The 15,201-nt window shown below is 39.0% G+C and overlaps 1 protein-coding gene across 1 annotated transcript in view; it reads left to right on the top strand.

Annotated features, from left to right (window-relative positions):
* Positions 1–15,201, top strand: part of LOC103031728 (alpha-1,6-mannosylglycoprotein 6-beta-N-acetylglucosaminyltransferase B) — a 240,802-nt gene that overhangs the window by 95,638 nt on the left and 129,963 nt on the right. Inside the window, exons 4-6 of the mRNA XM_022664078.2 lie at positions 6,964–7,073; positions 13,764–13,840; positions 14,519–14,689. Coding sequence (XP_022519799.2) covers positions 6,964–7,073; positions 13,764–13,840; positions 14,519–14,689 — 358 coding nt within the window. The remainder of the gene's footprint in view (positions 1–6,963; positions 7,074–13,763; positions 13,841–14,518; positions 14,690–15,201) is intronic.

Below are 15,201 nucleotides of genomic sequence, written 5' to 3'. Positions count from 1 at the left end.
TGCCTCGTCCCGTGGGGGACTTTGGACACTGCTGTAGAAAAAAAGCAAGCACTGTGGGGGTCAGCTTTCATTGACCGTGCCGTGGCACGGGTCAGCGTACGTGTCAGGCTTTTTTGATTCGTTCTGTCACCAGCGCAGCACATTACACACATAAATAGAAAGAGAATAAGAGAGAGAGAGAGAGAGGATGATGCATAAATGGAGACAGAGAAGGATGAAGACAGTCAGAGATTGTACACACTGAAAGAAAGTGTAATAATTCATTTAGAGTAAAGAGTCAGATCTGGGGTGTAATGGTTTACCCCAGTTGACCAGAACACACCAGAGAGCTAATAGATTAAGTAGCCAGCTAATAGAATAAATGGCCAACTTGGGTTTAAAATGCTTGGTTCACATCCAGGCCTCATGTGCCAACACCCCTGTTGCTGAGTATAATATGTCAATTGGACCACGCTGCTTGTGCCATCTCTTCTGGACAATTCTTCATGCTGTCTTGGTAGATACAGGGGTTGGACAATGAAACTAAAACACCTGGTTTTAGACCACAATAATGTATCGTCCCGACGGACAGTTCTGGTGGAAACAGGAGAGTTGAGGTGCACATTGAATTCTGCCGTGATTTGGGCAGCCGTGGTTTTATGTTTTTTTATTGGATACAATCCGGGTTAGCACCCGAACAAACCTTTCAGACAGCTTCCTCTTACAGCGTCCACAGTCAATCCTGTTGGATGTAGTTCGTCCTTCTTGGTGGTATGCTGACATTACCCTGGATACCGGGGCTCTTGATACATCACAAAGACTTGCTGTTTGCAACAATTTGTCCTCTTTTGAACTCTGGTATGTCACACATAATGTTGTGTGCATTGCAGTATTTGGAATTTTAAGCAAAACTGTGCTCTTACCCTGCTAAATGAACCTTCACTCTCTGCTCTTACTGGTGCAATGTGCAATTAAGGAAGATTGGCCACCAGGCTGCTCCAATTTAGCCATGAAACCTCCCACACTAAAATAACAGGTGTTTCAGTTTCATTGTCCAACCCCTATATTACCAAACTCTAGAACTAGAGGGGTTGAGAGTATACTCTGTACAGACAAAATATTAAAACCCCTCCCTAATATTTTTTAGGTCTCCCTTATGCTGTCAAAACAGCTCTGAACTGTCCAGGTCAGCCTCCACAAGAACTCTAAAGATGTTCTGTAGTATCTGGAACGCTAAGATATTATCAACAGATCCTTTAAGCCCTGTAACTTGTAAGGTGGGGCCTTTATGATCATCAATGAGTCCTGTAAGCTCTGCCCAAGACCTGCTTTGGAGATGATTCTTATGCTTGGCCGTTTTTCCTGTTTTCAATAAATCACCTTCAGAGACTGACTGTTCACATGCTGCCTCTTACAGATTTAACCTCTTTATTTTTTTTTTTTAAATGTTGACGCTTTGGTCTCATACGGAGACACTGCTCGTACCATCTAGTGGTCACATGACAACATTACTATCATGTCATGCTTGTGTCATTCCACACGTGGTCCTGTGTGTTCATCTCTTGCTTCCACCTCATTTGAAGCTCCACCCCCCTCGTTACCTGTCTCCAGGTGTTTCCTGTTTCCTTTGTCAGTTCTTGTACGTTTTTTCGTCTGTTAGAGTCGCATGTTCTTTGTTCTCTCTTTTAGTAAGTTCAAGCTACTATGTTCTGTTTTGCTTTATTGTTTTGTTTCACATTTGCATCTGACTCTGACTCCTCTCCTTGCTGCACATTGACAATTAGACTCAATTGAATAAAAAAAAGATGGCGTGAACCCCAGACAAAGGATTCTACAGCCAGTCCAGACAGAAAGAGGAGGCATGTAAATCTTTCATCTTTTTTTTAAAGTTTAAAACTAGTTAATTTACATACTGTAGAAAGCTTAAATATTGTTTTTGGACTAATTTGGTCCTTCTGATCCTAACTGACAATAATACTTTTAAATGTTAGATTAAACTACTATCACTATATGAGGACATTGTTTTTGTTTTTATTGTTTTTTTTTTCCATAAACAACTTCTTGTACAAAAGACAAAGTTTAGTTTTTATATGTGTTAGGTCCTACTCATATTAAACAGCTAGGTGAAATTTAAAATGCAAAACAAGCAAAAGTCTGGGTCTCAGGAATAGAAAATCTCTGGAATATAATCAAGAGGAAGATGGATGATCACAAGCCATCAAACCAACTGAACTGCTTGAGTTTTTGCACCAGGAGTGGCATAAAGTTATCTAAAAACAGTGTGTAAGACTGGTGGAGGAGAACATGCCAAGATGCATTACAAATGTCATTAAAAATGCAAATGAGATGCAATTTTTTTTTTTTGCATTATTTGAGGTCTGAAAGCTCTGCATCTTTTTTGTTATTTCAGCCATTTCTCATTTTCTGCAGATAAATGCTCTAAATGACAATATTTTTACTTGGAATTTGGGAGAAATGTTGTCCATAATTTATAGAATTCGATTTAAGATTATTAGATATTAGATTATTTTACTCAAACATATACCTATAAATAGCAAAATCAGAGAAACTGATTTAGAAACTAAAGTGGTGGTCTTTTTTTTCCAGAGCTGTAGTAACATTAAAAGAAATAAGAGAACCTGGAAAAATCCTTATTCACAAGAGACAAGCCCAACAGTCAGTATGCTGGATGCTGGTGATCTTCGGGCCCTCGGGCAGCATTTCTTTTTTTTTTAATTCATTTTTTTTTTTATTCTGGGGTTGTATATCCTTATTATGTCAGGTGCCACTGGAACCAGTAACCAGTTGATTGATTGGTGAATGTAAAGAAATGTAAAGAGGTGTTTTATATTGATTATAACATTCAATACATACAAACTGTGCTTTAATGAAATACAGTTTTGTTTTAATAATAAGTAATTAAGAAAAATAAACAAAATTTACAGTAAGAATGGAGGTGTTTGTGGTGTAGATGCCCTGGGGCAGCTTGGAAGGTTAAGTGGTAATTAGAATGGTGTGTATAGAAGTGGATGCGCAGAGGGCCAGGCTAAAGCCAAAGTCCGGGTCTGATAGAACACATATCAGATGTTGACAGTGAGACCATTTTCTGGAAAAAAAGAATTTGATGGCCACAACATATCTCCAAAAAGCTGGACAGGACTGCCAAATACTTTGTCTTAAAATATTGGATCATTTCAAAAAACTAATTTCCTCAACGTTCATGTGCAAAAACTCTGGATATCCCACCATCTAAAGTACATACATCTCTGGAAAAAAAAATAAGAGATCACTTAAAATTGAGTTTCTTTGATTTTACCAAATTGAAAACCTCTAGAATATAATCAAGAGGAAGGTGGATGATCACAAGCCATCAAACTTAATGATAAGTAATTAGCCAAATAAACAAAATATAGAGAAAGAATGGAGGTGTTTGTGGTGTAGATGCCCTGGGGCAGCTTGGAAGGTTAAGTGGTAATTAGAATGGTGTGTATAGAAGTGGAAGAGCAGAGGGCCAGGCTGAAAGCAGAAGGAGATGAATGTCCTTGGCGGTGTGACATTAATTCGGCTGGTGGATTGGTGGAGTGACACTGGGGTGAGATGGGTGTGATAGTGTCTGGGGATTTGGGGCTGGGGGCAGTAATCCACTCTGAGAGGGCGTCGTGATTGCTTACGTTTTATGTCGCCTTCAGAAGGCCCAAGGTTGAGCAGTGGCTCGGCTATTACTGACCCTCAGGTGATCCCTAATAACGCGGGATGACGTCCTGCGTCTTGCGAGGCTTTTGACAGCGCTGTAACCGGTCCTGCTGTGTGATGGGGGCAGAGCTGATTACAGCGGGTCACTCCCCTTCTCAATGAGGAGCGTTCAGGCTGTATCTCACCTGACGTAATGATGAGCGCTTAGATCTTACAAGTCTGAGGTCATTACTGTCATATTGCTCTTCTGGTTAATGGAATTTACATGGTATGGATTTACATAGCCATTAGGCTGGCACAATATATCATTTCAGCATTACCATCACAGTGTTGTATGTGCAATGTAATATAAAGCATGTTAAATACATTGGGGTACAACTTATTTGCTATTTGCCACAAAAAGTAAATTCATCACTTCATCATTACCCATCAAATATCTATGAAAGACAGATTATATCACAATGATATAATTCATTTTACTTCAGTCTTGGATAAAATGAGTGCAATATGAGCATCATGAGCAGTTGGATAATTGCTTTCTGTATAAATATGGTGGAAAAAAAAAACACTTTTGCAAGAAATATTTCAATCTAACCTATTGTAATGCCTACTTTTTTTTTGCCAATATCAGAGAGAGAACGAATTACAAACTGCAAACCGTAATTCATAAAGTCCACCTTAACATCAAAGAGTTCAAACATCACACAAAAAGTATACACAGCCAGTAAAAAAAATGCAGGAATTTTTTTTTAAACTTGACACAAAGTGGTCCAGCAGTCTAAAGCACTAACATGCTGATCGTGAGATCGCTGGTTCGAATCTCGATCATGCAGCTTGCCATCAGCTGCCTGAGCCCTGAGAGAGGACAATTGGCCTTATTCTCTCTAGGTGGGTAGATGGCGCTCTTTCTGCTATATCAGCAGCAGTTTGAAAAGAAATCTTAAGCTCAGTTTACCCCTTCTCACTCGTGTCTTATGTACTTTATGTACGTCTCATCCAATTGGCTGATGTGGTCCTGACATCACATGATGATGCTGGAGAAATTAACTTGTATCTATAGAGTAAAACTAATCTCTATTTTCTATTTAAGCATAATTTGTACAAAAAAAAAAAAAACTGCACCAGTACATTATGCTCCTGACTGATTTATTCTAAATAGGTATCTGTATTTGTATCGGCGAGTAGAAAAATACATATACTCATACTCGGTTGTAAAAATGGTCATTAATGCGTCCCTATCATCCCTATCAATAACCTTAATGATCCTACAGGTATTTATGTTTATTTAATCTGAGCAGTCAGGAACATTTGCTATGTAGAAAAATCTAATTAACCCAACATCCTTCATTTTACAAATTAGCAGAGATAATAAAACACAGGTTATCCTGTTTAACTCACACTGGTTTGTGGGGTTTTTTGTAAAGGCTTGCTGCCTCTCTCAGCGTTTCTCACCATGTGTTCAATAGGCTCCTGTTAGCGCCTTCGCTCGCTCTGCCGCTATTACACCCAGCGCTAACGATCCTGCTCTATTCACTCGCTGTAATGTGTGGGGAAACGCTCAGAGCCCAAATTGTATCTGCGGGTTTCAGGATTTTTCTATTTCACGCTCCATCCAAGTGCCTCACAATTAGCATCTCTGCTGCCAGTTAGCACTTCCCAGTGTTTTTGGAAGAAGAGCGAGAGAGAGAGAGAGAGAGAGAGAGACAGAGAGAGAGAGAGACACAGTTAGAGAGAGAGAGAGAGAGAGAGAGAGAGAGAGAGAGAGAGAGAAAGAGAGAAACAGAGCAATAAAGGTAAATCAGAAAGGATATATATATATATAGAGAGAGAGAGAGAGAGAGAGAGAGAGACACACACACAGTTAGAGAGAGAGAGAGAGAAAGAGAGAAACAGAGCAATAAAGGTAAATCAGAAAGGATATATATATATATATAGAGAGAGAGAGAGAGAGAGAGAGAGAGACACACACACAGTTAGAGAGAGAGAGAGAGAGAAAGAGAGAAACAGAGCAATAAAGGTAAATCAGAAAGGATATATATATATAGAGAGAGAGAGAGACAGATAGAGAGAGAGAGAGAAACTCAGGATCTACACTCTATGTTTTTATTTTATTTTGCAGCTCAACTGACTGAAAAATTCTGTCTGGGTTGAGTTATACACTGATTATGCGTAACATAATGACCACTTCTTTGTTTCTACATCCATTATCAATAATTGAACACCTCCTGCTTTCTTTAGGACATATAATACATACATGTTGAAGATTCAAGGTTGCAAACTTTGTCTATCAATATATGATATAAATTGTCTTTACTGTACTGTTACACATTTAACATACACACACATTCACAAACACCTAAAAGAAACTAAACTGAAAAAAAACTAAAATACTCCTTAAACATTTGCAACACTTGCTAATATCTATATAATTAATAAAATTAAGTAGTCTTGATAATTCATAAGTAAAGCATTGATTCAGGCAGATACAGCTCTGGAAAAAAACAATAAGTGATCACCTAAAAATGATGAGTTTCTTTGATTTTACCAAATTGAAAACCTCTGGAATATAATCAAGAGAAACATAGATCATCACAAGCCATCAAACCAAGCTGAACTGCTTACATTTTTGCACAGGAGTAAAGGTATAAAGTTATCCAAAAGCAGTGTGTAAGACTGGTGGAAGAGAACATGCCAAGATGCATGAAAACTGTGATTAAAACCAGGGTTATTCCACCAAATATTGATTTCTGAACTCTTAAAACTTTATGAATATGAACTTGTTTTTCTTTGCATTATTTGAGGTCTGAAAGCTCTGCATTTTTTCTGTTATTTCAGCAATTTCTCATTTTCTCCAAATAAATGCTCTAAATGAAAAAAAATGATATTTTTATTTGGAATTTGGAAGAAATGTTGTCCGTAGTTTATAGACTAAAACAACATAGTTAATTTTTCTCAAATATTTACATATAAATAGCAAAACCAGAGAAACTGATTCAGAAACTGAAGTGGTTTCTTAAAACATTAGTGAATAAGAACATTAGTAGCCACTGGCACACAGGACTTTTTAAACACATTTATTTTTATAACTATGTGAGATTATTGTGAATAAAGCGAAAGATACATTTTAATCACTTCAAAGGAGGAATGAATTAAATATTAATAACCTACTCACATCATTTTAACACACATTACTATACAAACTATCCAGCACACAGAACAAATTGTACAAGATGAAAAAAACACTGTCTTCTCGTGTGTGTTTGTGTGTGTGTGTGTGTGTGTGTTTGGCAGGATACAGCCAGCTGGACTGGTGGAGAGAATCCAGGCCATTGCCCAGAATGTGTCAAACATGGCAGTTCGAGTGGAGCAGATTCTAAAGAACAGCATGGCAGCATCCAGAGGTACCACACACACACACGCCCACGTACACACACTCACACACACACAAGTACACATATTACAATTTACATATACAGTATGTGAAATGTTGTCACACTGTGTAAAAAATTGGAAATAAAAAAATAGAAAAAGGGAATGTATGTAGAAATCATACACGGTAAAAATCAAAACTCAAAATTGTTTTCCTAATGTGATTTTTAAATCACCTGAACAAGAAATATTAAATTGCGCCATAACCTATAGCAAACTAACTGCCTCAGCTAACTTTATTATGTTTCTTGTTTAAAGCTGGTTTAACTAAATAATCCAGGTTTGCACATGCTCAGATTAACTCTATAGTTAAACGGGGTCTACTGAGCAATTACGCAGGGGTTTTAACCTGATGTTGGTCACGCTATTTGTAGTTTTCAGGAGGGAAAACTGTGTAGATTTACATCCAGCGCTCATTTAACTTGTCTGACTCGTCTGAAAATGTTTTTTTTTTTTATTTACTTAACTCAGCTTAGCTTTACAGCTCTCGCCACCCAGCGGAGAGATCTGCTGAATTACAAGGGAAACATGGCAACATCCCTGTTCCTAACAAGTGCCACTTAAAATGCAAACAGACCAGAAAATAGGCGTCTTTTTGATAGTGCGCCTTATAATACGGTGCACCTTATAGTGCAAAAAATATGGGAGTTGGATCAACTTTGGTGTATTTAGTTCACAGAGAATACTTCATTGACTCAACTTATTTTACTTTAATCAGGGTTCGTACGGGTGCTTGAAATCATGGAAAATGCTTGAATTTTAACGTTCTGTTTTCCAGGCCTGGAAAGCGCTGGAATTTTAGAGAAAGTGCTTGAAAATGCTTAAATTATAACTATATGACTAAATAAGTTTGATTTAAAAAATTTCAGAGCGTAAAATAAAAAAGGCTTTAATTTCTTCTCTTTCTGCTATTACCAAACACAATTCTGGTTATGCATAAATGCTCTCAACTCACCCCCGAAATTGACCTACTACAGAAACTGCTCAATCAAATGAATAGGGTAAACATGCGGTGAAAAACATTGGTATTTAAATTGTGTGAAGCTGATACAAATAAATCCAGAATTGCTGCTATTTACTTACTTAGAAGTATTTTGTCGTTGTGAAGTGTGGAGAGTAGTTTTGCGATGTATTGATTATCACTGAATCGTAGTTTTGAGATCACCATTATCATTAATTTACCAAAGCTGAAAGGAGCTGGAAAAAAACTTGAAAATGGGCCTTGAAAATGCTTTAAAAGTGCTTGAATGTTACCTTGTAAAAGGTGTATTAACCCTGTTTAATTGTACCAAAATTCTAGGGCTGTCAGCAGAACATAAAATATGTAAACATAAAACTGAAAAAGTAGGTGCAATATTTTTTACACTAAAAAGATTTGTATATTTAAATCGTCATCATGGCCTGTGAAAAGGTTTTGACACCCTACGCATTGCAAAGGGCTGAATCTCTCACTCGTCTCTTTATCTTTCTTTCTTTCTCTCTCTCTTTCTCTCTCAGTGTTTTATGTTTTTCCAATAAATAAAAAAATGTCTTTACTATGTAGTTAACATCAACATATTAAACCACCAATTATTATCATTTAAAAAGGGAAAGCTGATGAGTTGAAGGAACTGAATAAGATCAGAAATAATCAAGATTCTATTACATACTATCAACTTTACTTTAATAAAAACAACCAAAAAAACACCCATTACAGGGCTCTCACTTCAGCGTTTCTTTTACATCTAGCAGATTTTGTGGTGTTGACTATTGACTGGTTCATGGTTCAAATGACAGTTTAGGGGAGGTCAACAAAAGATCTTAACAACCAAAGAAAACTCTGCGAGAAAACAGGCAAATCAAAACCCTCTAAAGACTGTCAAGCATCTGTTGGAAGTTTTAGCTGAGAGTTGAGAGTGGTGGTGCACTGTTCCATTGTGCAGCACTGCTTGTAACAATGTAACTACACATTAGGATTAGGGTTTGTTAAAAATATTGTGTTTTATGTGTGAGACGATGCTTGTTTAATGCTATGCGTAGTACTTGAAAAAAATATATATATTCTATGATATCTCTGATTTGAATCCTGGTCATGCTGCTTGCCATCAGCTGCCAGAGTCCAGAGAGAGCAAATTGGCCTTGCTCTCTCTGGGTGGGTAGATGGCGTTCTTTTCCCTCATCACTCCAAAGGGTGATGTCGCTCAGCACAGGGCATCTGTGAGCTGATGTATCAGAACCTTTCTATGTGACTTTCTAGTCTTCACCTTCGTGTTGTGACATCACTAGCTGAATGGGTGAGACAAGTGGCAAAAAAATGTAGGAAAAAAATAGAAATAAATTTAATATAAAAAAAGCATATTCTATGATTAAGTCCAAGCTTAACCTTCACCCCCCCCCCAAAAAAAAGCTTTAAGTATAAAACAAGGAGCTACTGTAAACTATATTCTTCCATTTTTTTTATTTTTTAACAATGCCCAGAAAATGTATGAAAACTAACACACTGATGGTCAAAACAGTGTCACGTGACCTGAAGCTGTACTATTAGGATTCTGAGCTGATGTGCTGCTCCAGAGCATCTGATAAGATCAGCTTTCTGCAGAAGCTGAAGAGCTGAAGATAAAATCACACGCGGTTTCATATCAGCGCCTCACTAATTTTCACGGAATCTGCTCACATTAGTCAGAATGAACTCCTGTCTGTCGGCTTCACAGAAATGCGGTTGTAAGGCACGGCTCTGACGCATAGCCGGAGATTTGTTGGTTTGGAAATCTATGGAAGTTGGGAATAAATAGCAGACGGCGGCAGTAAAACCAAATTAAGCAGAGTGCGTCCGGCGAGCTGCAGGATTTAAACCCGTTTTTTATTCACATTTGGATTTTATTGCTCGCTCAGACGCTATTGATTTAGTCAATGTCCACCATCCTGACTTAATCAAACTATAAAAATCCTCTGGCGCTCGCAACGGATGTAAATTTTTCTGTTCTGTTCTTCGAGCGATGGGCTTCGGAGAGGTGGCGGCCTGAATCCTGCACTCCCTCAAGCAATTACAGAGGCGGTGCTTTAATGGAGACAGCTATTTGAGAAGTTCTGACATTTACTGCAGAGAAAGGACATTTCCTGAGGACAGTGAGATTCATTCATATTCTAAATAGCACATTTATAACATAATCTAACCCTATAGAGATTCACGAGAGCGAGAGAGTGGCAGGTGAGGCTTCAGTTTGCAGCTCTTACTTTATCGTTTACTATTAGTAAGAGTAATCCGATAAATGACACATAAATATACTCACTTTCTGTTAAACATGGGGGTGGGGGGATTGTATGCTTCTCACTGTAAAAGTCGTCCCATACATATTAAATGATGTTAAGATCTGGAAAGTGAAATCACACTCTTGGCCAAATTCACTCAATTTAATCGGTGTCAAAGATAGCCTTCATCAGACAAATAGCTTGTATTAAATTGAAATAATTGCAAAATTGCTCTATTAATTTGTGTCTTCGCGCCCCTCTGGTAGCGGCTCTCATAACCAGGGCCCTTTAAAAATACCCCCCCCCCTCTTCCTAGGACCCCTAATAGCCAGAGGTTGAAGTCAGAGAAGTACCACAATGCCTCATCCATTTTCAAAAGGAGCCCAAAAGCATGGCTAGAGCCCCCAAGAGGCCCTGGGGTCAAAGTCCCTAATAGTCCTTAAAATGGGGAGGATCCTTAAAATGGGGAGCCCTCAGAAATAAAAATATGTTGTATCATATAGGCACCCTCCCGGGGCCTCCTGATCTCAGGTCAGTAATCCAGACATGCCATTACCCACAGCCGGATCAGGGCAGAGAAAGAAGGACAGTAGGATGAGTTAGCTGGCTAGCTATGCTAAAATCCAAACTGTCAAAACCACCCCTTTCTACACTCAAGCGCAAAATCCTCACTTAAGCAAAAAGAGCAGCCACAGGCAATTCACATGTGAACTCAAGAGAAAAAAAAACACACGAGAGGGAGAAAAATGAAGCTTGGATGCGACATTTTGACATTGATGTGACGCCCTACTCACCCATTTCTACATGGCTGTAGCATACTGTTTGCATGCTGTTGTCGGTACCTGGCAACACTGAGTGTGGAAATGGGAAGGGGCAATGGCGATCGAGAGATTTCCATGATGAACCACAGAGTTCTAATAAAAAAAATACTGGCTGAAGCTCTGCTGTAATGAGCTATCGGTGCTTTAGCTCCTTAAAGTGTCTGTGTTCCTACACACTTGTATAAAATCCATTTCTGGCCTTACACAGATTGAGCACCAACAGATGGTGTAGAGCTGAAGGATGCTGTTTATAATGAAGTGGACAGTGAGCGTGCACAAGTGCGTACCATCGCAGGGTAATTTGAGGAGCTCTCAGAATCAGTGCCCAGTGAATCACGTCAAAAGCTTGGAGCTAAATGTCGTTAGGCTTTTACACTCTTTCTCCTGTGATCTGTGGTTCCGGTAGGTTCTGTTCGGAGGTCGTAAGCGAGTTGGATTTGTCGCAGTCGTTTCTGAGCTGTAACTGATTTTGGAGGTGGTGGGGGTTGAGGTGGGGGTGATGGTAGTGGGGGGCGGGCAAAGTTCTCGGTTGCACTCTCTCATTAGCCAAATGGAGGCCGCAGTAGGAGTAGTATTGTTCAGCTTCATCTCCTTCATCAATCTCCGCTCCCCTGCTCCGGAGGCAGGCTGCCCGCTGGCCGCTAGCACGCTAACACACTGACGAGCAGTTAGCTAACTCAGTGGAGCAATTAATGCACTGACTTCATTCCCAGTGAGAGAAAGAGAGCGGGAGAGAGAGAAAGAGAGAGCGAGAGAGAGAATAACTGCACATTACATTTTGTTAAAAAATTATGTTTTACCTGTAGCCATGCTTGTTTAATGCTGTATGTAGTCTTTAAAAAAAGGTATATGTTGTATGATAGGGCGCAGAGTTATTATCGGGAGATCGCTGAGAAAGCACATTCGGCCTTGTCCTCTCTTGGTGGGTAGATGGTGCTCTTTCCTTTAATCACTTCTAGGGTGATGTCGCTCAGCACAAGGCATCTGTGAGCTGATATATCAGAACCGAGTCGCTGCGCTTTCCTCTTTTTTCTCGAAAAGAGGAAAAAAGAGAGAGATAGAGAGAGAGAAAGAGAGAGAGAGAGAGAGAGAGATCTATATGTATGTTGCTGCCCGTATCAGATAGCTTTGTAATGTGTACGGATTGGATTAAAGCAAAACTACTCTTCCCCCAATGATCGATAATGTATGTATATCATATATTCAGTCATTGGTTTATACCCTCCCCAATGATAAAGAGAGAGATGTGTATACAAAGAGAGAAAGAGAAAGAGAGAGAGAGAGAAAGTGTGGTTCAGCTCTTCCCCAATGAGTGTATGACCCAGATCATATTTATCAAACACACACAGTCATTTTTAAGCACCTCCTCCATGACTTTATAGGTCATACAGTATATATCATATATACAGATATTGGTTTAGCTCCTCCCCCAGTAATAATGTATAGGTCATATGCATCATGTTCTTACAGTGAGTTGTTTAGCTCCTCCCCCTATATGGCATATACATTCTAGCACAAGGAATCATGTAGTAACTTTAAAGGGTTAAACAAACCAAAATACTCTGTGAAGCTGTATTTAGGTGGCTTTTATCTGATTTTTGAGGCTGGTAAGTCTGATGAACAGAGGTAACTCTTGATCTTCCTTTCCTGGGCGGTCCTGATGAGAGCCAGTTTCATCATACTATTTTTGATGGTCTTTGTGACTGCACTTGAGGATACTTTCAAAGTTCTTGATTTTTTTCAGATTGACCTTTGTTTCTTAAAGTTTTTTTTTTTTTTTTTTATGTAGTTGAGTAGTTCTTGCAATAATACGGATCTACATCTATACGGCTTTACAACTGATGCTCTCAAACACATTAAGAGGACAAGAAATTTAAGTAATTCACTCTTGGAAAGTGGTGCAGCACTTCCACTTAATGACTTTCTACAGTAGATCACATAGATCATACTGCCTATACACCCATAGGTTTAGCATCTCTCCCAGTATCTATGTAGATCATGTATATATTACATTTACAGGGTCACTGGATATTGCTTCTCCCCAAGTGTCTTCCACAAAGACTGTACTGGGCATACAGCACTGAAACTTAAAAATAATGAGTTTCTTTGATTTTACCAAATTAAAAAAAAAACACTGGAATATAATCAAGAGGAAGATGAATGATCACAAGCCATCAAACCAAGCTAAACTCCAAAAGCAGTGTGTAAGACTGGTGGAGGAGAACATGCCGAGATGCATGAAAACTGTGATTAAAACAGTTTTTTTCATTATTTGAGGTCTGAAGAGAACTTTTTGTTTTGAACTGGTTGGTCTGTCTACAGGTGTCCTAGTCAAATTGCCGTCCTGTATATGCTGCTGAAAATAATTCATGTATAACTTTTAAAAAACTTTTTTTAAAAGCTGAGCAATAGGAGCTATAAGCTATTAGAGCATTGTATTGCTGAGAACAAGCAGCTGGGGTTCGAAATGCATTATTGTTAGGAAAATTAGGAAAATGCACTAAAAGGGCAGGTAAATAAGGTCATGTGTCATAATCAATGTGTTAAATATTTATTAATTTATTAATGTTGGTGTTGTCTTTATATTTTATTTATTTTTTTATTTTTTATCAGTTGTGAGAGACGGGACGTCGGGTCAGTGCGACGTTCCCAGAGACCCTCGCTTCCCAGACTGCCCAGGCAAAGTGGACGTAAGTATCTCCTACACTGTAACACAATTCCTACAATTGCTGTATTTCTTAAAAATAAAATCATAAAATTACTGTTTAACAATATCATTGTGAAACTGTAGAATGTATTTGCGTAATGGTTGTGTCACCTGCCCCTTACTCACTATTATTGTGAAATCATGCCTATGAATGCTACCCTTCCTTGAATATTTTGTTATATTTAACATATAATGATGTTTGACTGCATGGCCACAGTGTTTTAGGCCATATGAGCAAGTTACAATTTTCTTTACTGCAAAGTATGACTATATGCTGCTTGAAAACTGTGTTAGAATAATGTTGCAGTGTCTCTGTTATTCATTTGCAGTAAAATACTATTCTTATAATATAATATTCTTATAATTCTCTTGAGAAAGGGCTGCTCTTTGAGCAGTCACAATGTCCGCGGCGTTGGCTACAGTGTGCTGCGCCATTTGAGTAGCGCGCGTGCTTGCGTAGCTTAGAGGGAGGGATTGTCGATCATCTTTTTGACTTCGAGGCTCAAGACCATGACATAATTTAGATCGATTTCAATGAAATATCGAAATCGTGACACCCCTACATAGTATACAAAGTTTCTCTGCAATCCAGTACTGCTAAAACTGTGTAACATCCTTCCCGAGTTTATGTTGTAAAACACTGGCTGATTGGCTGTTGTAGTGGATGCGGGCCCGCTGGACATCTGACCCCTGCTACGCTTTCTATGGAGTGGACGGCTCGGACTGCTCCTTCCTCATCTACCTGAGCGAGGTGGAGTGGTTCTGCCCCCCGCTGACCTGGAGGAACCACAGCAGCCCACCTGTGCTCCCCAAAAGCCCACCCAAACGTCAGGTGAGGAAGATACATCCTAATCATCGTAGTCCTGCTTATGTGATCTATAGCACACCAGTAAACTGCATTAAGAGAATCAGCGATGCTATTGTTTTTTTCTTTATTCTGTTTATTGTTGAGTTAAAATATGTGCTCTGTGGCGTGTCTGTGTGTGTGTGTGTTTAAAGAGTGGGGATTTACGCACACTGGGCGCACCTACAGGAATGTGACTGACGATTGACTGTTGTCAAGGTTTTAATCAGTCAGTGGCGCACCGGCAAAGTAGCAACACGCCAGAAATTGACCTGAAAACACTTCACTTCCAGAGCACCACGCCCATCAGTGCAGATTTATTCCTAAAACTATGATGCTATTTTAACAGTGTGGGTACAAGGCATGAAAATAGACTGTTGTCGGGGTGTAAGATAGCAAAGAGCATCGCGACACGACTTGTGCAGGGTGTACTATAGGGCTCTGAGGGTTAATCAGGATGTTATGGGCTAGGGCTCAAGTCTAACATATTTATGTATGTA

The sequence above is a fragment of the Astyanax mexicanus genome, chromosome 5 (genome assembly GCF_023375975.1).
Source record: "Astyanax mexicanus isolate ESR-SI-001 chromosome 5, AstMex3_surface, whole genome shotgun sequence".
Lineage (NCBI taxonomy): Eukaryota > Metazoa > Chordata > Actinopteri > Characiformes > Acestrorhamphidae > Astyanax > Astyanax mexicanus.
This window is presented reverse-complemented; position numbering and strand designations above follow the sequence as displayed.